The sequence below is a fragment of the Tursiops truncatus genome, chromosome 21, assembly GCF_011762595.2.
Source record: "Tursiops truncatus isolate mTurTru1 chromosome 21, mTurTru1.mat.Y, whole genome shotgun sequence".
Classification (NCBI taxonomy): Eukaryota; Metazoa; Chordata; class Mammalia; order Artiodactyla; family Delphinidae; genus Tursiops; species Tursiops truncatus.
This window is the reverse complement of record NC_047054.1, coordinates 20,803,840-20,831,472: the sequence shown is the minus strand read 5'-3', so window position 1 is coordinate 20,831,472 and position 27,633 is coordinate 20,803,840. Positions and strand designations below refer to the sequence as shown.

The 27,633-nt window shown below is 42.9% G+C and overlaps 1 protein-coding gene across 8 annotated transcripts in view; it reads right to left on the bottom strand.

The window, feature by feature from the left end:
* Window positions 1–205: 205 nt before the first annotated feature.
* Window positions 206–27,633, bottom strand: part of DLC1 (DLC1 Rho GTPase activating protein) — a 402,792-nt gene continuing 375,364 nt past the window's right edge. For 4 of the 8 annotated variants that reach the window (XM_033848777.2, XM_033848776.1, XM_073798640.1 and 1 more), the window contains 12 exons: window positions 23,515–23,596; window positions 17,650–17,713; window positions 14,517–15,937; window positions 13,876–14,052; window positions 11,275–11,434; window positions 10,968–11,166; window positions 9,093–9,306; window positions 7,212–7,326; window positions 5,417–5,635; window positions 4,397–4,614; window positions 3,502–3,675; window positions 206–2,763 (listed from right to left, as the gene is read on the bottom strand). In XM_033848777.2, the coding sequence (XP_033704668.1) occupies window positions 2,643–2,763; window positions 3,502–3,675; window positions 4,397–4,614; window positions 5,417–5,635; window positions 7,212–7,326; window positions 9,093–9,306; window positions 10,968–11,166; window positions 11,275–11,434; window positions 13,876–14,052; window positions 14,517–15,937; window positions 17,650–17,713; window positions 23,515–23,596 (3,164 nt within the window). In that variant the 3' untranslated portion in view covers window positions 206–2,642. Of the gene's footprint in view, window positions 2,764–3,501; window positions 3,676–4,396; window positions 4,615–5,416; window positions 5,636–7,211; window positions 7,327–9,092; window positions 9,307–10,967; window positions 11,167–11,274; window positions 11,435–13,875; window positions 14,053–14,516; window positions 15,938–17,649; window positions 17,714–20,170; window positions 20,423–23,513; window positions 23,597–23,702; window positions 26,541–27,633 lie in introns of those variants that run through there. The other 4 variants (XM_073798641.1, XM_073798642.1, XM_073798643.1 and 1 more) reach the window with 4 other exon arrangements.

The window sequence follows — 27,633 nt, the reverse complement described above, 5'->3', positions numbered from 1 at the left end:
AGAACTCTCTAATTTAGAATCCAGAGCAACTCTGTAGAATATCTATGTCATCTTCGCCAGTTTTTGAACTTTAAGATTTCACTAGGTTTAACAAGTTCCAGTCTCTGCCATCTCAAAATGGCATTGATGAACCAAAGTGAGGACTTAAGACAGACAGCATCCTAGCTTCTCTTCCTTTTCAAATAACAGACGCTGATTCAATCAATTCCATTTGGCAAATAATAAATTTATTAGGTGCCTACAAGTACAAAACACTGAAAGCTGCTGTAGGGGATTATAAAGATGTGTAGAAGAGCCCTGCTCTCAGAGAGCTTACAACCTAGGCAATTAGTCACAATTAGTAAGTTGTGGCAATACCACTTTAGGTGGCTTAAAGCAGAGTTCTTGAAAATGTTCACATCCTTCACATTCTCCTCTGGTCAAATATGTAAGGAATCCTTTCAACAGGAAAGCCAAACAGTGGGAAAGAGACCTTTTGTGGAATGAATCGGTGACCTTGGCTTTGCTCATGAGCATCTTTCGGTTGCTGTTGCTTATTCTTGTAACTTTCTCAGTATCGTTTCCTCGAGACCTTTGTTTGGAGAGCATCTCTGTGCTTCCTGAACCTTCACCAGGGTTTCCTGTTTGTTAGTGAGTGGCTCAGTTGCAGTTTGGCCTTGGAATGATTTGCAGTCCGATTTTTCCTGTAGCAAATCTGTATTTTCATTTTAGTTGATGCTAGGATGGTATGCCTTGCCGTCTGTGGCTTTACGGGTGGGAGTGAGATGTGATACAGTGGAAAGCAGGCCAGACGTTTCCCTTACTTTAAACATTTAATAGTGCACTTATTGATTATATTCTGTACAGATATAGAGCAAGTTATAAACCTCTTATTTACTTTTTTTTCACTTAGACTGTATTCATGTAAAGTGTATTTACATTAGCAAAAAACAAACGAAAAAAAAAACAAACCAAAAAAGCCTTGAGGTACAAAATCCAAAAGAATATCTGAGGTATAAATACAAGTATATTTTAAATAATAATCTTTATCATGCTTTATCTGTGTTGGAAAGCACAGTGGACAGGTAGGCGTACATGTTTCTTAATAGAATGGTATATACAACATATACTCTTACAAATCTCAAAGCCATTAAAGTTGAATATACAAGTATATCTTCATGAGGCACGCTAATATCCAAAATACTCAAATTAAACTCTGATCTGTCCCCTGCCCCCTAATTCTTCAAAGAACCTTTGAAATAACACTGACAATGGTAACTAAATTATAACAAAATAAAAGTCCTTCTTACAACTCTCATTCATACATTATTCACTTTTGATCCATATAAAATAAATTCACTAATACTGTCTTTTGAGCCAACCTTTACCGTTACAGTAAAACCTGTATAAAGACCACCCTTCCAAAGCCCTGCACTAGTGTGTTTTTGATTGTTTGTTTTTTACTGTGATTACTACTTTCCATTACTACTAAAATATATTTCCAGGGGCTTCATAAAGGAGAAGAAAAAGAAATGTAGGAAAAACAAAATTTTAAAAAACCCCTATTTGCTGAGAAGGACAAATCCAATTAACATGTGCAGCTTTCAAAAATGCTGTTAATAACCATAACAACAAGCAACTTTTGTGGTTGGGTTAAATTTACAAGGGTTTCCTTGGGACACAGTTTCCTGTGTTCCCATACATAGTGCCTTAAAGAGTTTCTCCTAACATGGAAATGCAAAGAATCTGCGGACACGTAAAAGGTGTTGATATTTGATTCAGGAGTAGATGTTAAGAGTGCTCAGTTTTCACATCTCAACTTAAAAACCAAAAAACAGAACTGTGCTTTGGAGCTAGCAAGGGGGAATTTCCATCCCTGAATTCACCTGTACTGGATAAAAACAACTTTGCTATCTGCAATCAGGTCTAGAGACAAACTGTGTTTAAAATGGGCCATCCAAGCAAATTTATTACAATCACTTTTAAGGTAAAGAAGAGGTTGGTGGGGACGGAAAGTGTTTACTAACTCAGGAAAAAAAAAAAAACCAGACAAGGGTGGGTTGTCTGACACCCCAAAATAAATGGGTTCACTTTCTGGATAATTCCATGGGTATTAACCTGATGCATCAAGATCCTTCTTGGAGGTGTCTCAGTGTGCCAGACACTGTAGCCCAACTTACACATCTACGCCATTCGACCAGCAACAAACACACATACACACACCCCTCTGTGCAAACCTTTCTTTGCTCTTCTCAGCGAGAAAATATGTCAAAGAGGACCAACTATTCCAGTGGATACACCAGTTCCTCCACACACTGCAAAGAAAATGACATAGGTACACGTACACAGACACCGACGTCGCAAGAGAATGACGTCTCTTCATTATCTTCCCTAATGTATTTATAGTTTTGCTTCTCAGAAGCAATTCGAATAGGAATACTTTTTTTTTTTTTTTTTTTTGCACAGTCATATATTCCAGTCAAGGTCCATAATACAGACCTTAAACGAATAGAAAGCAGCTTTAAAAATGTATCAAATCACTATAGTCAATTCCCACACTCCATCTTGTAGTTTTGTTTCAGGATCAGACACTGAACCCAATCTTCCAAGGACTGGCAAGGGTTCTAGAAACAAAGGCCCAGATAATGGACATGCTTCGGGAATCACCTAGATTTGGTGTCTTTGGTTTCAGTGCTCTGATTACTGAAGGAGTCTCGGATCTTGACAACTTCAGCTGCACACAAATGTCCAAAAGATTTCGTGTACCACTCTGGCATGTGGCCCCTACGACAGACAGGAAAGGAAACGCAAATAAATTATTCGAGTTGGAAAACCCTGAATCAGTTGAAGGGAGTTCTGAACATACTTCTATTTCTTGATCAGCAAAATGTGCGAGCAAAGATCCCTATTATTATTCCAAAGTAATCTGCTGGCATCTCCATTACACTTTTGGAACCAGAAGCTTCTCAAGGAACAACATATTGAGTGCAGATACTGAGTGAAACTGTTCAGGAAAGAAAGCTCTGGCGTGTAGAACAAAAACAGACCATACAGATACTTGCAGTACGGAGCTGTAAAGACTTCAAATGAGGACTTATTTAACAGGAGAGCCACTTTGGAAAGTTTTTAGAGGTTTGTTTTTTTCTTGTTGGTATTGCTGCATTTCGTTCATTTTCTGATAAGAATTCGCACTGATCTATGGCACAAAGTATAGGTCTAATTAATTACTAAAAGGGCACGTCACATTATTCAAACGTCTTTGAATATACAATGAGAAACATCTGACTGCTAATTCGAACTCTCATTTCCTGTGGCTTTGAGTTCGTGGCAGAACCACCACATCCACATTGCTTTAGTACCATATTCTCTAAGGGGTGGAAATTAGTAAGTGGTACCCAGAGGACCAAGAAACATGAAGGAGTTACTTTATAAGCACCGCTCTTCACAGAGCATCCAAGATGCAGGGATGTATTCACTCAAGATGTCAAAAAAAAAAAAAAAAAAATCAGCACTAGAACATACCTTAAGTCAGCTCTGCACATGTAGGTGAGTTTGGATTTCCCTGACCCGCAGGGTTCGATTAGATACCTGGCCAGGAGCACATTGACCCTCACTCCCACCACAGGGGCCCGGTCGTGGTCCACGGAGGTGAGTAAAAGGGCACAAGCTCCCTTGGGTAAATTAGTCCTCCATGTTCTGTAGGGACAAAACGAGAGGGGAAAAAAATGGAGTTTCCTGGAAGCCGAGTTTAAAACGGGGCCTCACTCTTAGAGAAGGCAGCTGAAGGGCAGGATGGGGGCCACGCCGTGCATCCATCCTTGTGCAAGGACTCCTGAACGACTAACTTCAACAGAGCCCCTTCTGCAGCGGTATTTAAGCTCACACAGTCAGTTCTTGGAAAGAGGACCAATCTGAAGTGGGTCTGAAAACCCTTTTTATATTTCACAAATGTAGTAGAACATGGACATCCAAATGTTAGTCCGTTGGAGAAGTTCTGGACTAATGATGTGACATTTCCTCAAAGATTTTTGGAATTCTTCTTTCAATGATATCTTCAGAGAATTTATGAATCACATATGAATCAGCCTTAACCACAGCTCACTTGGGACCCAAATGTTACTTCCTGGCTTCTGCTGTTTCTAACGAGAAAATCTATCCTAAAGGGGGCAAAAATCAGCTACCACTGAACACGTTCAATGGAATGTGCCTCTCTTTCTGAGTTCGGTTCCAAAAGAGCTCAAACCATTTTCAGGGACGGACACACTGTTGGAATAAACGAGGATATATTTTTCATAGTTGGAAGGGTTCAACGCTTTTCTGGAAGCAAACGTTCTATTTTAAATAATGCTGGCATCTTATAACATTCAGTGCCACAGAGGCTCACCCTTGCCGCAGCAATCAACCCGGAAGCTCTCACCTCAGAACAACGTAGTCCCGAGCAGGGTGGGGCGCCATACTGTTTTGCACATACTGGTAAATTTCAGTTCGGCTGTCCAGGATCTCAATCACTTTTGAATCCAACAAGTCCACGTCCCAGAGGTGCTGCTCTTTAAGTAGGCGCTTTAAGATTTCCTCAGGCGATGCAGGGACTTCAATGGTTGCCCTCCAAAGCCTTAGAGGTGGTCCTTCACTCACCTGAAAAGAGGATGTACTCGTCAGTGCTGAGACCATTCCCACACACCTAGTCTCTGAAGGCAAACTACTAGCTGGGTACGTCGTCCTAATGTTTATTTCTGGCTTTAATAGGCTGCTGACTGCAAGTACATTCACGATCAGGCCAGAAAGCAAATAGTACTGCTGGCGTCACCTCCTGTTATATCTGTTTTCCTGGGACCCATATTAGGGTCAATGTAATAAAACTAACATTTATCTGCACTCCCAAGCCTGCATGGCCATTCGACTGCTCTCATTGTTTCTACTCAAGGTGGTAGAGACAAATCAACAAATACCTCCAAGCACCTATCATGCAAAGCAATACAGGATGCCTCTGCCCTTAAGGGGCTTTCAGGTTAACCACCCACCCACCCAGCACTCCCTGCTCATTAAAGGGCCAAGAGAAGAGTGACTGAGAACAGGAGAGAGCCCAAGGGGATTCCAATCAAATGATGGAAATATCTAGGCACGTCACAAAATGCCCAAAGGCCCCATACCATTAGTAAAACATTCCAGGGAATTCTAGTGTGTTTCTGTGGAACCAAAGGATTTCACTAGATATTTTGATTCCCCTGACACGTGTTCAATGAGCGCTATTCCTCACTGAACTGGTTTCCACTCTTACCCGGGGAATATGGATCACCTGGCTGCCTAGCTCTAGAAGGAAGGGAATGGGTGACAGATCCCCATGGAGAACTGTGTTGGCAAAAGGGTATCTCGTCTCTGATGAACCCAAGTCCTGACCACTAGAATTCAAATGGCTAACAAGGGGGAGATGACATACCTTCTTATAGGATAGCTCAGCCTGCTCAGATGTAGAGTAGCTGACCCAGCCTTTGAATTTCTCTTTGACCTCTTTAAACAGGCTGTCCACACAGTCCTGGAGGAAGTGTTGGTAGCTGGCTGACTCATCATTACAAAGGCGTCCTAACGCTTCTAGGGTAAGTGGCTTCAGCTCTTGTTCGGTGTAGGAATTTCGACATCGGCTCATTTCCTCAGGAACCTGGGAGGGACACGAGAGACATAAAGGAGGTTTGTTGCCCATCAGAGGAAGCGGCAAGATTCTCAAGGCAGTGCAAGCAGTCCAGTCCCCCTGCTTCCAACAGATGGAGGAGTGTCCCTGCCGACCTCATGTGGTATCATGACGACGCAAGCAGATCACCTTCATAAAGGTACCTAGAAAGCTTATTTTTGTCTGAGGTCCTCTTCTTTAGAAAGTTACAGTAGGAGAGTAAGTGATTAAAATAGGGTGTACGTTGACGAAGACAGATTGTTTTTTAATTGAAGTACAGTTAGTTGATTTACAATAGTTTCAAGTGTACAACATAGTGATCCAAAAACTTTATAGATTATGCTCCATTTAAAGTTATTGTAAAATATGGGCTATATTCCCTATGCTGTACAATATATCCTGTCGCTTATTTATTTTATACACAGTAGTCTGTACCTCTTACTCCCCTTGCCCCCCACACCCCTCTTACCTTTCAAGCCACTAGTTTGTTCTCTATTCCTGTGAGTCTGTTTCTGTTTTGTTATATTCATTCTTTGTCTTATTTTTTTAGATTCCACATGAATGCAATAACATACAATACTTGTTTTCCCCTGCCCGACTTATTTCACTAAGCATAATACCCTCCAGGTCCGTCCCTATTGTTGCAAATTCAAAATTTCATTCTTTTATTTTTTTTAAATTAAATTAATTAATTAATTAATTTATTTTTGCGATATGCGGGCACTGTTGTGGCCTCTCCCGTTGCGGAGCACAGGCTCCGGACGCGCAGGCTCAGTGGCCATGGCTCATGGGCCCAGCCGCTCCACGGCATGTGGGATCTTCCCGGACCGGGGCACGAACCCATGTCCCCTGCATCGGCAGGCAGACTCTCAACCACTGCGCCACCAGGGGAGCCCCTCATTCTTTTATTTTAATGGCTGAGTAGTATTTCATTTTATACACACACACCCCCTCCCCACCACATCTTCTTTATCCATTAATCTGTTGATGGATACTTAGGTTGCTTCCACTGGCTACTGTAAATAATGCTATGACCATTGGGGTGCATGTATCTTTTTGAATTAGTGCTTTTGTATTCTTTGGATATACTCAGGAATGGAATTGCTGGATCCTAAGGTAGTTCTATTTTTAATTTTTTAAGGAATGGTCATACTGTTTTCCATAGCGGCTGCATCTCAGATACAGAATTTATTTCAGATAATTTGTTACTTCTGCTTTCTAAGTAAAGGGGTATGGAGGTAGGCAAGTTCATTAACATATTAGCTCTAATGAGCTTATACATTATAAAATATATAAATAAGACATTCTCAGACTACATATATAACCTTCAGCTGTGGAAAAGACCTTTTGGTTAAGATGTGAACAAGTTGGGACTTCCCTGGCAGTCCAGTGGTTAAGACTCCACTCTCTCAATGCAGGTGGCACAGGTTCAGTCCTTGGTTGGGGAACTAAGATTCCGCATGCCGCACAGTGCGGCCAAAAAAAAGATGTGAACAAGTATGGTGCCCAAGATTTTGTCCTCATTTACATCATCCTTGACAAATAACAAAACTTCCCATCTCCTTACCTGGAAAAGCTTCTTGCACTCAGCAATCATATGGGCTAGCCCTTGAGTGGCAGCAAGATTTTCATTCAAATCTTTCTGATCTGGTTTTCCCAAGCTTTGTTTTCTTTGCATTACCCTAGAGAGAGAAATAAGGGAAGGGAAAGATTCAAATATATATATATATATATATATATATATATATATTTTTTTTTTTTTTTTTTTGCGGTCCGCGGGCCTCTCACTGCTGTGGCCTCTCCCATTGGGGAGCACAGGCTCCGGACGCACAGGCCCAGCGGCCATGGCTCATGGGCCCAGCCGCTCCGTGACATGTGGGATCCTCCTGGACCGGGGCACGAACCCATGTCCCCTGCATCGGCAGGCAGACTCTCAACCACTGCGCCACCAGGGAAGCCCCGAAGTATTTATATATTTTTAATCAATGTGTTATTCGAGGAAACCTAAAGGAGAGAAAAAGACTTTCACTGGAGGCTACTTGTCATTAAGTGGTTAAGGAGAGCTTTACTTTGGTGCACAGAAAACATGGACGGGACTGTCTCCGATGAAATCTAGGTTATTTAAAACCATCACGTTAAATAGGTTCCTATTTAAACAGGGCAGCTTGTAAGGTCTATACGGTGTGGGGTGGCAGGAAGGAGAGGCAGCTTCGAGGAGTATGTGGGCGGCAGGCACTTGTCAAGGGGCTAAACAGGATCATTCTTTCCAGTGTAAATAAACAGAAGCCCCTCCTGTCAGTGAGAGAAAAGTCTATTGTTTCCTAGAGCTTTTGTCTTAATCTTATCTAATCTCTCTCTTCTGCTCACCTCTAGCTCTCTATCCCATTAAACACAGAACTAGTTAATTAAGCATTGTATGGCTTTCAGAAGCAAAGCTAACTTCACTAGCACAACCAGGCCTCACCCTACAGCTGAGAAATATTTGTCAAGTTCCTTCACAGCTGAGGAAAAGGATCAGCAGGATGAATTTAGTAGAAAGGGGTTAGCGACACTTCACCATGAGGCCTGTATACGAAATATTCATATAAGTAAGATGATCCAACTGGTTCTGCCATTTTTTCCTATCAGCATAGGCGAGTTATTCAATACTTACTCAAGTGACCTGCCCTGCAGTCTTGCCTCATGTGTAAAATAGATACTAACAGGAGCTTCACCTCCTACGATTGTTATGAGGATTAAAGAAGATAATCAATGTCCAGGGTGTAGCCCCATGCTGCGGACAGAGTAAGTGCTGAGCAAAAGAGCCTTTGTTATGTTCCAGATTCCTGGACCTCCACAGTCACTTCGATCTTGTCTACATCTAAGGAGAAACTTTGCAACAATGGGCTCAGCTGACTCTTAACTTTGAGGCTCAACGTCATCCTTAGTCATTTCAGATCCAGCTCCTTTCAACTTTCCCACACAGGCCGGCAGCTTGGTTCTACTGAAGAAGCCAAGGCAGCTTGGTTTTATTTATGCAGAAGCCAAGGCAGCAGGGCTCTCCTTCCCCACCCAGTTTTTGAGGTCTGTAAACTCTCTTGTCTGTTTGCCGGCAGAAAGTATGATGACAATGTTACAGAGAGCACTGGGGGGAGGATCAGGGGACACACCTGCCACGGCCAAGCAGTAATGCACATCGCTCTCAAAACCTGGTTGAAACTAGATTGTCTAGGAAGTCACGCCCCCAGGGCCGAGAAGAAAGAATGGAAGCAGCACAAGGGAGAAACTCCTTTTTTCTGGATTCGGGTATGAACCCAACAAAAACACAGGGACAGCCCTCCAAGGAAACGGAGGCTTCTTCTGTCTAAAGAACGGAGCATGCGCGTGCGTGTCTCACCATGCACGTGTGCGTCTCAACACCACGCGTGCGCGTCTCACCGTGCACGTGCGCACCTCACTGGACCCGTACCTTGGAGAGGAATTCTCTCTCTTGAGGGTGTTGAGGTGGAAGAGGGAAGGCGCCAAGCACACGGCTAAGTTGGTGGGAGTCATCTGGTTCTCCTTCACAGCTGCTGTGACATCGCTCAGGAAGTAGAGGAGCGTCTGCAGGACCTCCCTGTTCTCGTCAGGCAGGAGCATGATGGCGGCCTTGATCGCCTGGAGGCGCTGGTCCTTGGGCACATCTGCACGACACCCGCATTTACCCCAGTGATTTTCCATGTACGCTCGCAAGGAAACGTCCCAAAGCAAATAGCGGCATCAAAGACCTCAGCCCAGCACTGAACAAGCACTTGCAAAAAGTGTACTTGAGGTTAATACGGAAGAAATTAGGGATGGCCACCAGCGTCACTACCCTCAAGTGCTTCCTGCCTGTGGAGGAGTTACAAGTTTTAAAAACCCACAACGCCAATATACTCCTGAATCCACCTCAGAGTGCAGCTCCAGATGATGCCTGCTCTTCTCTTTTACTTTACAGTTCTTTACGGTTCTTTCTTTTCTAAGTACTTTTTTGAAACTCCTAGTTTACCATTCTTAATTACTGAACATTATAGGCTATACTTTAGTTTCAACGAGAAATCCTATCAAAGACATACAAGAGGATGAGAACCGAGATTTCTTCACCTTGACTACAAAATGTTCAGCATCTCAGCGGACTCTCCCAATTTCAACTGATCTGTTCATTCTTTAAATGGGGAAAGGAAGCTGCTAATATATTCCATTTAAACAACAGATATGTTTACCTAGTAATTTCTTTAAGTTTTAGAAAGCCCTACTGAGAGGCTACTATAAAAATACACGCTTGAGAAATAAACCCATAAAAATATATAACAATATAATGTAATGTATTATAACATTATATAATATATATGTATAATACAATTATAATGTATTATATATAAATGAATAAAATAATACACGTAGAAAATGTGGAACACAACTTTCAGGTCTCCTTTACTAGGCAAATTTTTCTTTTAAAAGGCGTGCGGTGGAAAACTGAAGTCACTCAAATGCAGCTCCATAGGACAAACTGATTAAACAGCTCCATGGTTACAATACATAACAAATACCTTGGTGGGGGAAATGTGACCTGTGTTTTCATAAAATCTGAAAGGACGAAGCAAATAATGAAATAATCCAGACCAACTCCATTTCTCATAAAATAAAGTCCCACGTGCCAGTTCTAAAGACAATTCAAGCACTGAGAGAAGCTGCTTTTAAATTACATTGCTGTAATAACACACTGAGCCAAGAAAAACACAAGGCTGTAGGAGCTATAATCCTGATCTTGATCATTAATTCAGACCACTGTTTGCTTTAAGCTTTACTTAAAAGTGAGATGGGCATGGGTATTGTTTTCCCAAGTATTTCTGGTAGAAGCTGAGATGAATAGCAGAAAAAGATTATTTATTCGTTTTACAGCAAGATAAAACACACAGACACCTGTGAAACTTTAAACACAACAGGCCCTGCTAGAGAAATGTGAAGCAACTGAAATGCCTACAGACAAGGCGGAGAGAGAGATCTCGGAATCTGCTCTTTTAAGTATCTTAGATAACACTGTTCTGGAAACGAATGAAAAAAACGAGCTCCTGGATCAGAATGTAAAAATGCATAGTTGCTTCGGTAATTAGAGAATGATGACGAGGGCAATTTATTTTTGCATTATTCAACAGGTACACAGAAACCTGTTCCACAAACAAGAAGGCAAGGAAGAAAGAAATCGATGACGTATTTCTAAGAGATCATCATGTAGGTCCAAGAGAATGACATCAAAGGAGGTACAGGTTTCAGCTGACCCCACTTTTCCCCACTGCCAACAACGTCAAGATCAAAGAACACTTACATTGGTAGATCTGCAGAAAGGTTTCCGAGAGTTTGTTCGTCATTAGTGGCTCAGGAAGATCTCGAAAATACTGCTTCAACATGTCTGCCACATCATAAGCAGACTGCCCCTCATAGTTGACACAATCTATGGTGCTTTCATTCATCTGGCGCAGAGCCTGAATCCGGGATTTGACACCTGATTTTCTGAAGAGTCCAACCTATTGTAAAAAAAAAAACATTAAGCGTTTTTTCACTGCAAAACTAGAAGAAGATGCATGCATCTGGACTCCCATGATTAAGCGGGACCTGCAGGCAGCGGCTCTCACCTGATCCAGACAGTGGTTGCGGAGGTAGCGCATGGCCTGCTGAATGCTCTGGGGGAGGGGCTGTCCTGTGCGCTGCACGTTGACCGTCAGAGGGACCCCGAATACATGCCGGTCCTTGTAGTCTGGAACCTTGATCCTTTTCATAAACTTGGGCACAGCCCTATTGAAACAATATTGGGGGTTGGAGGGATATGTTTACTTGTCTATGTTCCCGTCCATCTGTGCAGTTAAACCCTGTGGGCTCTAGATCTGTGCTAGTAAGGTAGCTATTTAAATTTAAATCAAACAGAACTACAAATTCAGTTCCTCAGTTGTATCAGCCACATTTTAAGCACTCGCTAGCCATTTGTGGCCAGTAGTTACCATACTGGACTGGGCAAATATAGAACATTGCTACCACCACAGAGAGTTCCATTGGACAGTGATGTTCTACATCCTCTAAGGGTTGGGGCTGTGAGGCCCAGTAACAGCTCCTCAGTTGGGGATTCTCCTTCCACTGGTAACTCTGAGAACTGGGTTTGTGTTCCTAAGGGAGGTGATGGGCTTCCTTACAGAACGGCGGCACAGGAAGGAACAGAAGGAGAAAAGAACAGTCAAGACCCTACGTAGGAGCTTCAGGACAGAGTTGAAAAACAAGTTCCTATTTGTCCTGAAAATGGACAAGAATCATTTCTAGGTTCTCGATGAGATCCAAAGTATTTAGGGTAAAAAAAAGATCAGGATGAGAAAACAGCAGATGCATGATGTTGGTCTGACATAATGAGAACCAACTCCGGAGCTCAACAGTGGGGGCCAAGCTAATGACCCGGAGTCAAAATAAATTCTCCTGCTGATGACCCCAGAGAATATGACATCTTTAGCTTTCTAAAGGAAGCCGGAGAAGAACAATGAGGGTTTTGTGAGCCTACGCCAGGCTCCCTGGAGTCCTGACACCAGGTCCAGCCGGAGCAGTATATGCAGCAGCAGGAAACCAATGTCATGCATTTAATGCTGTGAAGCAGAAATTTCAGCTCTACAAATGACCTCTCTAAATGGGACAAGAAAGGGCAAGGCCGAACAGGAAGAGAACTTTGTGTAGAATTTCTCCTCACTCCGTGGATTCCCACAGTGCGAGGCTTTAACATTTGGTTTGGACTCACTGGAAAAACTGCCCAGAACCCAGGAGGTATTATGGACTTTCAGATTCTTGAGGGTTCGGTGGTGCTGGTGGGGGCAACCCAGAAATGAGAGCGTAAAGTATGCAGTTTTAAATAGCCAGCCGGGAAACCCTGACTCGAAGCACAGAGGAACACGGCGCGAGGCAGACTGCCTTGACTTTCGAGTGCTTACACCACAGCCATGGCGCGTTACTGTTTATAGCTCTAGGAAAGGTGAAACTGAAGCACACAGCCAAATTTGTGTTTCCATACAGTTAAGTGTATGGTATCACGGCTATAAGTGTGCATAATACTCGCTTTGTCGGGGGAGAAAAGCCCAGCGGCGGAATGTGCAAGGAACACATTACGATCTCCACCGAGAATCTGAAGCATGTGGGGATAAACCAGTCAATACTTATTTCTGTCATTCAGAACAAACAACTTCTGTATTTAGCAGGGCTCCCATAATAACAGCCTTTGAACAGGAGATGCTTTGATGCCCAAGTTAACCTCACTATGAGTCCCAAGGAGGGGAGGAGCTGGAGAGAGAAGGGTTACATTGCTCCGCTGACTCTCTGGTTTGCTACCGAGCGCTACTCATGAATTGGGCCACTTCTCCATTTTTATAAAGAGCGGTAATTGTGCAACTGGATAATGAACACTTGGACTGGTGAAAAGACTTCAGGATACGCAGCTGACAGTGCAGAATGCGCTGGGATGTCAATGTAGAGACATTTCTCTGCTTTGCACTCAGTAGGAAAATTAAAATATGCACATAATGGGTCCTATCCATGACCCATCCAGCCCGACAGTCTGCATCTCACACCATACACACCAAGGGCCATACTTCTGAAAGTATGGGCAGCTCAGTGAATTTTATCTTCGTATATTATTTTAGTCTATGATATCTTAGAGTGGTGAATTCCTTAAAATGATTATCCACTGCTTAAGAGTCTGTTGGAAAAAACAAAACTAAACTCTTTAGTTCAGGTAGATTCTTGTGATGCTGCGAATACTCACATCAAAAATGATTTCTAAAAATGTGCACAAAGAGGGGTACAAAACCAGGTACTGTACATGGAGCATTTCAAAGTTGGTCTCATAACACCTTCTGACCTAAACAGTTTTCTTCCCTTCCTTCCCAGTTATGATCTGATCCTGTACGTGTATTTGCCTGTGGTGGGCTATTCCCACCACTGGGAAGGAAGCGCCTGGACAATGAGATGGAAGAGTCGAGCATGCTCATCCCATCAACTGGCACTGAGAACTCAACCAGCCCTGATGGAAACTCCCTAAAGCTAGATTGGCTTAAGCAGGGTCAAAGGTAGCCTCAAGAGTGCAGAAACTGATGGCATTAGGATGATGGACTAAAGATCCAGGATGCAACTGTCACATCCTCAGTGTTGGGAGAGCACTGGTTGAGAACATTTCCAAATACAGTTCACTGGACAGTTTAAACCCTTACCAGCTAAAACCGTGCTTATTAGAAGGCGTGTATTTCTCCAGCAGGGCGGTCAACTTCAGGAGGGAGTATTTCTGCAGCAGGTTCATCTGGGCCACAGACTGGCAGTTAATCTGCAGCGATACAGAGTTTAAGCTCGGCCGATGAGAGCTCTGGAAACTGTGCCATCTCAGCCTGTGCCTGCGAGAGGAGGCGGGGAATGTGAGTGAGTACGAAAGCTTTTTACTGTGTTGATGCAGAGTCAGCAGTGGGCCGCTCACCGGCCTCTTATCTTAGGAACTGAGAAGACTCAACTTCCATTCCAGTCTTTTTTCCCCCCTGTGGTAAAATATATATAACATAAAATTTACTGTCAACCACTTGGAGTGCACAGTTAAATACATTAAGTACTAAGTACATCCACAGTGTGGTACAACCATCCGTACCATCCATCCACAGAACCTACTTCATTCGTCTTCCCAAACTGAAGCTCTGGTACCCACTGAACAGTGCTCACTCTTTTAGGGTGGTAGGATTTCCCCATCTGTCACTTTCCTTAGCAACTTTCGTGGCTGTGAATGTCGGACTTATTCCCACCTCCCTACGCAACAAGCAGAAGCAGCCTCCTCCTCAAACTGGGTGGAGAAGGGAAGAAAAGCTCTTACCTGCTGGACCTAGTCAGGGAGGCCCCGACCCCAGAATCCCTCCTTTCCGGGATGTCTGAGGGCTCCTCGGGTTCGTTCAGTGAGTTGCCCGTGCTGTCCAGGTCGCTGGGAGTGGCTCGGTCATTGTCGACGTCCAGGTGTATCTGCTTGGGTGAGGACGGGCATGGAGAGACCGAGTCCAGGGCCGAGTCTGAGTCTCCCTCGTCTGAAAATTTCTCCGACCACTGGTTGACTATCCTCTGCATCCCCTTCACGTGGTAGAGGATGTCGTCCAGCTCCGGGAAGATGTCCTCGTTCTCCAGGTCGGCCAGGTCACCGGAACTGGAATAGAGGATGGAGCCGGGCACGTTGTCATAGATACTCAGGCGGCTGGTCATGGAGCTTGAGGAATTGCGTCTCTTAAGCTCCTTGGGGCTGTCGCTGCTGTTTTCCCTCCTCAGGCTGATATGGCCAGGGCCGTGGAAGCTTCCAGTCCTCCAGTTCACAGAGCTGCTATTCCCTGAGGGAGAGAAGTTGCCGTTGGAGAGGGCTTTGGGGAAAGTGCCAGGCTTGTGATCTTCTGGGATGTAAAACACCGCGTCCTCTGGGTAGCTCTCGCAGTTTTTAAAGTTCTGTTCCATAACGTTGTTGAATGTGGACTGATTGAACGGATCGAAGCCCTCTAGGTACATGCCTCCTCGCTTGTTGCAGGCACTGAGGCTCCGGGTCCTGGTGACGGGACTGGGCGTGCTGACGTTGCTGCTGGTCTCGGACTGGCTGCTGCTGCTGCTCGTCTGTGTGGAGTTGGAGACGCTCCTCTTCCGCACCGCGGGGACGTTGATGCGGTTGCCGTTGAGGGCGGAGATCTCCACGCAGTTCAGCTGCTTGAGCTTCTCCTCGTCCACGCCCTCCTGCAGGATGGGCCCGCTGATGATCAGCCCCAGCTTGGACGGCACCTTGTGCTTGCTGTGGTGGGAGCCCCTGAGCTTCAGGCTCTCCATGCGTTTCAGCAGGCTGTGCGTCTTGGACTTGGTGTTCTTCTCTTGGCCTTTCACGCTGAAGCTGAAGCTGGACAGTTCCTTAGAGGGCAGGCTGCAGAAAGAGTCATCGTTGCCTACGAAGGTGCCGGAGGAGCAGACGCTGGTGACGGAGTTAGTCCGGGCCGTCGCCGCGCCCCCGAGGTGGGTCGCTTGCGTGGCGAGGCTGCTGGTGCTGCTGAGGCTGCGGACAGAAGCCACCTCCTGGCGCTCGCTGAGGTCCGTCAGCACGCTTTCACGGCTGGGGGCGCTCTTCAGGTGGGGATCGTCTGGGGACCCAGGGATGGGGTCCTGCTTTGGAGAAAAGACATCGAACTCTTCAAGCCGGGACCACCTCTTGCTGTCCCTCTGGAAAGTCCATTTGGCACTTATCGCGCAAGGCTCATCCTCGTCCGAATCCTCACTCTGCAGACACAGAACAGAACCGCTCATGCCCTGGGACTGGCAGGCCGCAGGGGGAAGTATGTGCGCCAAGGGCCAGGGGCCAGGAGACTGATCATAACGCCAGCCGTGTCACTTCCCCCTTGCATCTTTATTTTATTATTTTTTAAAAATAACCAAGATGTATGTAAAGAATGTAACAGGAAGAAGCCTGACCATGTGTTTCAAGCGAAATAGGAGTTATTTAATGGAGACACTGGGATCTATAGGCTGCTCTTTAATTGCTCACAGAGGAAACCTCTGAGATCTGTGAAAATTCCAGGCATGTAAAATATTTTGAACTGGAGTTAGCAATGGGTAGGACTCCCTCTGGTCTGCCTTTAATTTTGCTGTCTGTTGATAGTATGTGTTTATATTCCCTTTTGCAATTAAAATGGTGGTTTTCAAACACTTTAAGAAGAGGGGTCACCGAAATCTCTAGCTACCCTAAAAGTACACAAGATCTCCTCTAACAGATTAACGGAGACACAAAGCAAGGTGAGCCATCCCATCTCTTCAGTGGGTCAGTGGGTACTTCTCAGCCTCTTACCTGTTCCTTTTCGTTCCCTCCCCCACCAACACGGGAACCAGAGTTAATGCCACAAGTGTCTTGTGATGTTTCAACCTCAGACATGCTCCAGCCTTTTAACAAGGCTTCACAAGTACCCAGTCCTGACAGCACGTAACATTCACAAACACGAAGTAACATCCCCGCTGCTGATGCCTGATTTACCGGTGGGACTCAGGGTTACCGTGTGACAGACTACTGCGTCAAAGCCCTTGAGGCGGGATATCAAAAGGCACAGTTCAGCGTGAAGCATGTCCTTCCCACTGGTGTGGAGAATCTCCTGTGACCAGAGTTTCCCAGGACAGTGAGTGGAGAGCATTAAACGCTGACTCGCAGGCTCCCCTCCACAGCTCAGCGGGTGTGAGGTTCCAGCTCATTTGTTTAAAAGGTTTAACTCCCCCAAGAAGGCAGCTTGCTGTAGGTTAGATAATTAAAATGGGTACTCTGAACAGTCAGAAATATGTTCTTTGACCAAACTTACTCCTGTTTACTCTAATTTGTGACACTCACTCCCACTACTACACCCACCTCTTCTCCTAAGATCTCGTAAGACGTCCTCACATTTCATACGCAGAAGAAAATACCATCTGAATCAGTTACGTGCCACCATTTCACTAGAATGTGTGGGATTTCCTGTCCTCCGTCTTCCTCCTCTCATTCCTTTTCTCCCTCCAAATCTCTATTATTCTTCCATATCCTACCAGCCAGCCTTCACTGCCATCCCTACGGCTTCAAAACACAGTTACTGTTACATATGGGAAGACAGAGTTCCCAAGAACTTCCGCTTTCATTTCTGGAAGGAGGCAATGCAAAAGCCACCGGAATTCCTTAAGCCTCATCCGTTTAATATGTCATAGGCATTGAGCTAATGGGGCAAAAATCACAGATGATCTTTTCAGATCAAAAACAGCAGGCAAGACACAATTTACTGGCTGGCCGCAGCTCTTGGTTTCCACTACATAAGGCCACACAGCTTTTGGTAAACCTGACTGGATTATAACATTTAAAATGTCGATAGTTTTGGACCACGGAAGTAAGAGTTTGAGAGACAAAATCTATCACAAAATTCAGAACCCAGTTGTTGATCTGCCCCTTTCCTCCCACCACGCTATCCATGTTATACACTCACTCTCTTCCGATGAGGACTAATTTCCAGCTTCATCACCGCGCATTTGTTTAAAGTATTCAGACGCCTACAGAGCAAAGAAATAACATTAGCAGAGACAGGAAACCACTGATGGGTGGATAAATATTTTTTCCAAACAGCTGACGTGTTTAATCGAGCTTCTTTGAATCCATTAATATCTATAATATAGAAGAGTACTTGAAACTTCTTTAAAAAGTGAATAGTTTAAAAATATTTATGTTTCACAAGTTTTCTCATTTAAATTTAATATTACTATTTTATAGTAAAATGGTACACTGTGGTGGTTCTGTCCGGTGCCTCTTATTCCTCACAGAACAAGCGACCCTCAATGAGGACAGTTATTCTTTCAACAACCCCTAGGTTGAGTCATTAGGTATCTCCACCCAGTGCCAAGAAATAAAAGGCAGTGATGTCTTCTTTCACAGAAAAAGAAACATGAACAAGGAACCAAGCAGAGTTGCTCGTAAATAAAGTGTATTCTATCTCAAATCAAAATTCAAATATAAAAATAATCTCTGACAAATAATAACCTTAGACAGCCTGTTAAAAAATGCAGTAAGTTCTGTATAGAAGTGTGAGCCCTCTTTAACACCCAATTCTTTTTTACAACTTCCCACACAGGACAGGATAATGCGTGGTACAGCCGCAGCAACAGCACAAATGACTGATTTAAAAACCTGTATACTTCAGCTTCAAGGGTCAACATCTTTAAGAGTTCAAACATAAGCACTTGAATCAGATTCTTCTTTGGAAAAGGAGTCACATTTTTACTCTGAATATTTTTTACCCCTGCCAAAGAGTAATAATTTAAAATGAGGAAAGTAATTTAGCTTCACTGAAAATGAAGTACTTAAACAAAACAAAACAAAACCCACCTCAATGGTAAGTAATGAAATAGCTGAAAAAAAGAAGCCCTTTACACGTGCAGGAATAAATGGCACGTAAAAGTCTGCAGGACAGCTTTTCAAGCCCCAGTTCTTTCTAACATCTTCCAGATGATCATCGCTTAGTCTTCCTCAAACGGACCTTTAACCTATCTGCCGTCTGGTACCATCAGTTTTCCAATTTTTCCTAAGACTGCAATTCTTCCACTTCCACAGGACAAGCGCATTTAATTCACACAAACTCAAACTGACCATGAGTCCTCTTCAAGGCTCTATCTTTCTGATCCTGTTCTTGCAGCCTGTCTAACAACTTGGATGCAGGAGGGTAGAAAGTATTTTTGCCTGCTGATAAGACTGCCTTTGATTTCACAGATTATGTGGTAGCCTGCTTATAGGATAAACAAAGATAACCCAGAGCACCTATGTTCAGGAAAATTCTCTCTCATGATGGAAAGGGAAAGAAAACAAAATAACTAAAAAAAAATCCACAGACATTAAAACGAGTGGATATAAAGTCCCTCTCTAAGGGGCATCCATTACTTAAATGACTTCTACCCACAGTGTTTTAGTTCTCCAATGTTTTTAAGATTTAAAGAATCGGGAGGGTCACAGCTAGTCTTAGGTCTGGGTTTCATTAATCAGACCTGTTAATCAAATACCCACTTGACATCATTTGGGTTGTAATGGTTGAGGGGTGTTTATAACCCAGTTTACTAGGCGTGGATGCCTGTAGGGGTGGGGGAGGGACTTGCTTCACAAGCTCCAGACTTGAGTCAAACGGAAAGGGCCAAGGGGGTCATTTTTGTAAAGGTCAGTGTTACCTTTTTCTCTCCGTAGCGCCCAGCTAATGGCGCTTCGAGACTGAAGCCCAGAAGTTATTCCCCGAGGTCTCCGTGGGATTCATTTGACCCCTAGGAACCTCCAAAGTGGTGGGGTGTTACCGATTTAGAGACGTTACGGACACGAGGTAGTAGTTCTGGCTTGCCGAATCGGGGCCGCGTTCTAGGTCAGGCATTGCGCCTGAAGCCTCATGTGTGTTATTTCGCCTTGATCCTCACAACAACCCTATGGTAGAGATATTACTATTTATCTTCATTTTATAGATGAGGAAATGGGGGCTTGGAGTGGACACAAACCTTGTCCAAGGCCACATGACTAAAACATGGTGACTCTGGCCCTCAAAAACAATACCTTCTGCATTCCTTTCTAAAATAAATGTTAATCATGATGATACATGGGAGCAGCTTCTATCCTAAGTACGGCTCCCTCCAGTGAGTGGCAGAGCACTGGTATCTCCCACTGTCTGTCCAGAAGCCCTGGCCTTTCCCACCCCACAGGGCCCTCACTGGCTCAGCTCCTCAGGAATGTGTCAGTCTTATCTGCTGGGCAACTTGTACTCTGCTCTGAGCGGGGAGGGAGTACAGGGTGAGCCATCAAAGGTTCAAGAGCTCTTTGCTGGAGGGAGCCGCAAGCGCCCTGATAAAAGCATGGCAGGCAGGGATCTGGGCCTCAAGTATTCCAAGTGAAAACAGGGAAAGCAGAAGAGAAGTGAGAAAGGAAAAAGGAATGATTTCCCAAGTAGACCTGACAAATAAAAATCGTTCCAATCCTCTCTTGGCAATAATGCAATTGCTTTTCTTTTAATAGGACCAAAACAGTAACGTAGTTGAAATCTACTACGCGGCCAGCTGTTTCACAGAGCTTAGGCACTTCAAGGGCTGTTTTACAATAAAGTGCAGACTGGAGATGATACTACGGATATCTATTTGTCATTACATGATTATCACCTTATTTGCATAATTCTTTGCTGTACTCATAGGAGTCAGTTGTAATCCCAAAGGAAGATAGCGAGATGGGATATTTTTCAGAAGCTATAAAGAGAAAGAATATTTCATAAAAGGTATTGTAAGAGTAGGTCACAGTTTGCATTATCACCTGTATACGCGTCAAGACAAGCGAATTACTCCTCCAGTATTGATACTGAATGTGATACTCTCAGAATCTGGGCCTTATCATCAGGGTTGGATTATACAGCAAAGCTAGCAAGATTGGGACAAAAGGCAATCTCTCCAAGGAAACAAGTACGTTTATCCCTTACAAGTGTGTGTGTAAGAATGCTGGTTAGCAATCTATACCCCAAAAATCTAGTGGTTGCATACTTACAACTTTTGGTCATTACAAACTATTGAAGACAGTATCATTAACATTCTCAAGAAAACATTAAGCTACAAGTTTTCTGCTCTAAGTAGACTATTTTAAGAGATCAGCTCCTACCAGATTTTTGACCAAAAGAGCTTTAAGATCTGCAAAAGTTATAAGTACATGAATGTTTATAATAATCATTAAGCAGAACATGGGAGTGTATACTAGTGTGTACATGGGAGTACTCCATCCGTGTGTGTGGGGGGGGGGCTGGGGTAGGGGGGCGGCAGGAAAGAGAAACCATGTAACAATTATTTCGTTCAAAACAAATCTAAAAATGTTTTACTTAAAGTAAAAATATTAAATATTTAATAATATTTTATTAAGGTAAAACTTTTCAGCTGCGTTTTTGTAACTAATTACCGTATATATTTAAAATCAACTGCTCAAAATATTTCAACAAGGCAAAAGATGGAGGTCTACAAAAAAGTCCGTCCGTCTAGAAAAAAACTTGACAAATGACAAGGCAAAATTTCAAACAACACTGTAGATTCAAGATTTGCTGGCCCTTTGAATTTCACGGGCTGAGAGAGTACATGGAAGAGGCCAGTCTAGCAGATGAGATGAATATCACATCATCAGTTAAACAAGTATCCTCAACTACTCTGCTGACAGCTCAGGACCTGTAGTGCATTTTCAAGGAAGATGCCTGTCCCCACCTTTTTCTTCAGAACATTTGTTTAGCCCTCTCGAAGGAAAATCATTTGCCATGAGAAGTCTATTTATGCGAACACGTGGACAAGAGACCTTGGGTTTTCCATTACAAACAAGCTGATGACTGTTCCTGTGAATTCTGACCCCAACCTCAAGCCTTTCTCCACATACTCAACTCTGGGTGTCGGTTTTAGGCCTAATAATTTTTAAAGCACTTGACATCCATCACTGCATTTCCTTCTTACATTTAACCTATGAGATATTAATTCTACACATGAGAGAAACTGAAGCCGAATCAGAATACACTTGCAGAATCCAAAGAGATCAAGGTCTAGTTGTTTTCAGGCTCTTCTTTTCGCAAAAGATCTAAGAGTATAGATTTACTCCTTTTAAAGGGAGGCAGCTTCTCTGATGGCGTTAAGAGCCAGTGTAGCCAGTGTGAATCACAAAGTACGGAGGATGCCCTTATCCCCAGAAGAGGGTAACTACGTTTCAAACTGATATTTAAAAAAAAGAAAAAGAAATTCAAGAATCTAATCACGATCCTTTGGGCTGCAATGCTGCAGTGATATTTTTATGACCCAGGAATTCCTAAGCTGTGGCTGCTGTTCAGAGGGCACGCTCACTAAGTAGCCTGAAATGTGTGAAATGCATGATCTGACGCAGTAACCTAGTAAATATTTCCTAGGTTACATCTTAGGAGTGATGTCATCTCTATGCATTATCACCCATGATGAACTGAAAAGAAATTAATTCTGCTCCACAGCTAAGCATTCAAACATTTCAAAAATGTCTGGAGTAGTTTATATTCCAGATGCAGACTCTTTCTCTCCTAAACTGTGTTGGTGAAATTTTTTCATTCCAGATGACATAGCTATGATATTACACTCTAGGGAGTGGGGTGGGGAGTTGGAATTAAGTTTCTTCCAGAAAAAGTGTACAAACCCTGGACATTTCTAAGCAATCATTCCATTGGATTTGAAAAGTGACAGTATTTCTGTGGTTAATGTGACATTTTTTTCTTTCTTAAGCCAGGAGAACTAGTCTATTACTCCATTTTAAACATCCTACCTATCTTCCCCTAAAACCCTGCTTAACTTAAGTGCTTCAGAAAACACTGTATTACATAAGAGAGGCAAAAATAGTACTTTCACAAAGCTACAACTGCATTCTTTGCCTATAAAGGGGAAATAAATCCCGGGTGCCATTCAACCTTAATGATGTTTTTCCAAGTTAAAATTAATATTGAAATTAAAAGAAAATTGTTTTAATTTTACGATCAAATCGACAAGTGAATTTTGTCCGTGTATAATTTTTTTTCTCCAGAGTTCAGCTTTGATGGTTTATAGGCTTTGAGAAAAATTCAAAGGATGATTAACTTAAAATGAATAATATGTCACGAAGAGTCAGAGAGGAGTATCAGTGTCCTGTCATTTTCTGCTGCGTGTTTTATTACTTCCATTTCGTTAAACCCTGCGAGCTGCTCCTCCGCCTGAAGATCCACCAGCACCACGAACATGGGTTTCTGAACAGTTTTGTTCACATTTCCCATCAATGCTCCTTTGCTGCCTGTCTACTTTATGTTAAAGGCTGTGCTGAGTTACTTTACAGCCTTAGTTAACCCTACTGTTAGGACGGTGTGCCTGGGGAAGCTGAGGAGTTGCGGAAATGCTTTCCTGGAATTCAAGCAACGGCCCTCCTGCCTCTAGTCTGCCACAGCCCCTACTTCCATCTGTCCCTCTGAGCGTCATTTCCATTCAATACAACAGCGGCTCTGAGTTGGCGAGGGTACCTGGCTGGGACTGCACAGTCAACTGCACTGCCTTAACCCCCCTATTCCAAGTTTCCAAACTTCCTGGACATTGTCTGCTCTAGCAGTCGTATGAGCACATTCCAGGACAGTGCTATTTGAATGGCAATACTAAACGACAGGAAGTTATTTATTCTAATCAAAAGGCCTATGATTTATAATGAAGTAAATCACTATATCCATTTACGGATCAAAACCTTGACATATTTAGAACAAAAGCAGTCTCATCAGTGATAAGTACTATGTTCTTTAAAAAGAAGAAAAGAGAAAGAAAACACTCAAAGTATTTCCTTTTACCTGCACAAAGCCTCAATAGCATCTCTGTCCAAAAAATCATGCTCTCTCTTGACCAAGGAAATATCAATGGGGAACAGGAGATCTATAAGAAAAATAAAAACAAATACGTTTATTGAGCACCCAAGCTCTTGCCAATCCAGCCCAGTTTAGCAGAGGGAAGAAAACAAGGTAATTTATTGAATACTTACTGTTTGCAGGACACTTCACTCCCTATCAAGTGCTGTGGGTATGTAAAGCAGCTTAAGACAATTTCATCAGTGTCCTAAAGGAGCTTGGAATACAGTGGTCTGCAGACTCAGACTGTCTGTTGTCAAAGATAAGTGGTTCCAAACACTGTTCCACCTTTAAACACATCAGCAGGCAACAGACCTCTGCCATGAAAATTATAATTTAAACCAGAATGAATACCAGAAGGATGTTCACGGTAATGTGGCTGTTTTTTCCCTCCCATGTGTGTCTTTGCTCACATTTGATCAGGGAAGAGGCCACAGAGAACCGGGCCAAGGAAAGATCTAGAGAACTATGGTAGTTGTCAATGGAATCCAACCATTTGCATGACATCAAAAGCTAATGAGAATTAAGGATGTGCTATTTTTAAACAAATACTAGCACTTCCATATGGCTTTCCAGGAGTTTATATAACTCCCACTAAAACAAAAGGCCAGCTCTAAAGCAGCTGTAGAACAATAGAATCCCAAATCCTTTCATCCTTGGAAGAGTTCACTACTCTAAGAACACGTAAGTTCTATTAAAATCGAAAAGCAAAAAGGGGGGAAAAGTCAACTCCATGAAAGAATTCCCTTCTCTGTCCCTTGTTGATAAATACACTCCAGGAAGAGCAGGGAGGAAGAAGACCAGCAGCCCCTCTGCGGAAATTTGCAACAGCTCTGGAATTGCCACTAGATAAAAGCAAGTTATCCCTCTTTGGTGTTCCAAGCACTTACGGTAAATAATGGGCCTTCCTAGTAAAACGCTTATAAAATATCATGAGGGAGAGTCCTGCTATGCAACTCTGTGGGTCAGGAATAGGCAAAATAAGAGCACTGCAGGACACCAGGATTAACAGAACCCAAAACTCGCTTTGGCCCCCCAAATGGCTAATGCTGCATACTGAAACAGACATGGCTGTTGGTAGTTTGGGAGATGCAAGTAGCTAACAATGTTCTACTTCTGGGGTTGACTAGGGAGCACATCACTGTTCCTTACGTTTTTATGGTTCTAACTTAGGATCATTGGTTTTACAGGATGGTATGGAGCTCCTTATTCTTGGTCATCTATATTCCAGAGACTACACTTATGAGTACCTTTTTTTTTTTTTTTTTAAATAATGTTGGAAACTAACATAATGAGTATTTGGTCTATTCTTTTTTCTGAAGGCTAGCATTAGATTAGTGATCCTGTTCTCTGAATGGTAAGACAGGCAGACCAATGAAGTAGCTAGAGCCTAAAGATTTATGAAGAAATTCATAAAATTCAGTATCACAGGATTTATCTCTTCATTACCTTATAGACCGAGTCTCTCAGGCAAATGATTAGTGGCACCACTATAGTGGCAATAGAAGAGAAGACTTAAAGTGAACGTGAACTATTAGTAAATACAAGCAAGCCAGACTGTAAAGCTGTTTGAAGGTTCTGGCAACTGTATTTCACTTTGAACAGATAACCTGCACTCTAAGTATTAAAGAACAGAGCTGATATTAAAAAATATATTTTTAATCCTTAATAAATGTAAATCGTAAAGTTCACATGCCTGTTACATGCATCTGAGAAAGCAACTCTGTTATTTTAGCAATTCCTAACTCAGTGTACCCAGAGCTGTATTTCACTTTCCTGATCCAAATTAACTTTAAAATTCTGTTTAAAAAAAAAAAAATTCTAGGATAGGTAGGGACTAAATTCAAGAGAAGAGTGAAATAATTACATCTTTTTTTTTTTTCAGTATTTCTCAGAGTTCTTCAGGTTAGGATTTAATCTTTCAGCTTGGGTTTAAGGGCAGGATGTTTATATTGTCAAGGACCGAAATAAAGGTAAACAGGAATCAAGGAATGAGTGGGATGGCCTGTGGTGTGTGTGTACCCACCCTGCACACAGGGGTAGGATGAAGGGGAGAGATTATAAATGCTCAGAACAATGTACAGTATAACTTCAAAAGTAGGTTTATGCTTCAAAAGACTTATAATGTCAAGGGACCCCAAAATGTAACTTGTGAAAATACAGTCTGCATTTTAGGATTTGGAAAGATGTAAGACACAGACCGGAACTGGATCTTAGCAAACATACACATCACAAGAAAGGGCTTCTTGGCAGCAAATCAACACCAAAACTTGACATAATTGAAGGAAATTTAATTTCAAAACACAAGAACAAAAGGACAGCATGTTACTACCACTGCAAATGTAATTATCCTTCCTTATCTCCAGTAGAGCTGTGAACTGAAAATCCAATAGAATGCTGATCCGCACCCCACCGCCACCAAAGCTCTACTGAGAGACAGAGATGCTGTAAACGGCAACAGGTCAAAACTTCTCCCAAAGGAAGGATAAGCAACTCCACCATAATAAACATGCAGGTTAACCAAACACCTTAAAAAAAAAAAGAAAGACGAAAGAAAAAAATAAAAAGGAATTGGAGATATTCTCTGAAATGGAGGAAGAGTAAGATATTCTACATAGTCTAACTATAAAATAATTTTAAACCCATCTTCATGGAGAAATATCTTACGTTCAGTCTGGGCTACAATGAGGAAGGGCAGGCATTATAAACGAGGTAAGGAATTAAACAAGCCGAGTGAGCCAGGGAAGTAAAACGACCTCTGTGGTCTCGCCCCAGTTTGCTTCCGGGGAGCACCCCCACCCCCTCTATATCCCTGCCGACCACGCTAGCATTTCCAAGCTGAAAACCTGTGTCCGTTCTTAGTACGGGTTCATGGCGTTTTGCTCGTGTGTTAAAGAAGGATGCTGGTGACCACCAGCTCCAATTGAGAGCCCACTGCCATTGCTACAGGAAGCAGCCTGCTTGTTGTCATCCTAGAAGGACGGAAGAGCAAAAGACACGTTTTAAAATCACTATTTATCGTGAGAAGAGCTGAACATCCCTGGTGAAAAGACTGAAGAGACATCATTTAACCTGGATCTTTCAGCAGTTTTGTCACATCATGGCTAAATGTCTCCCAGCATCTCCTTCCTCTTAAGTGATAATAAAAAAGATGTATTCTTTAAATGTAAATTAACCAATATTACGCTTGCTTTTTGAGATTTTTGGCAATTTCTTTGAGGTATGAACTGTTTTATTTCTATAAAATATGAAGCGTCTACCACAGTGGTGGGTATCCCTGTTGGTGCAGAATTAATACTGGCTTGTTGATTAGCTGAATGGATGGCTGGATGGCTGGAGGGATGAATGGATGAATGGATAGATGGAGGGATGGATGAATGAGAGACACCAGGTGCTGTCGTCTCGGTAGAGTTAAGGAAACAAAGAATGCTCAAGTTGGAAGAGGCCTTAGAAGTCATTTATTCTCAAGGTAGGAGTCACTTCACTATCCACCCAACCTTGGCTTGCAAATCACCCATAAAATAGAGCTCACGAGTTCACAACTGTAGCTTTTTTTTTAATGATTTCATATAGAAAACAATAAGCCTCCCTTTTAAATAAACAGCCTCTTCCCCTCACCTTGCACCCTGGGCAGCCTGAGGCTCAGGGCATGAGCGAGACTCAACACGCGCATCGTCCTCAGCCTCAGCATCTGAGCGATGCCCAGAGCGCTAACGAGAAAACGAAGAACTAGTGAAAAGTCAGCCTAGGTCTTGATTTAAAAAAAAAGTCCATTTTTCTTAATTAAAAAATCGAATAACATAGGAGAAATAATAATCATCAAATGGAAATCTATGGAAAGTGAAAAGCCTAATGACAAAGCGGAGAAAGATATCTATGACACATGACCAACAAAGCCTTAGTATTTAGAATAAAGAGCTCTTATAAATCATCAAAAAAAGCACAATCAACTCAGGGGAAAAATGGGCAACAGATATTTCACAGAAGAGCAAACATGTATGGCCAAATGACACAAAGAAATGTGCCTTATCATTAAAAATCAGGAAAATGGCAGTCAAAATCCGT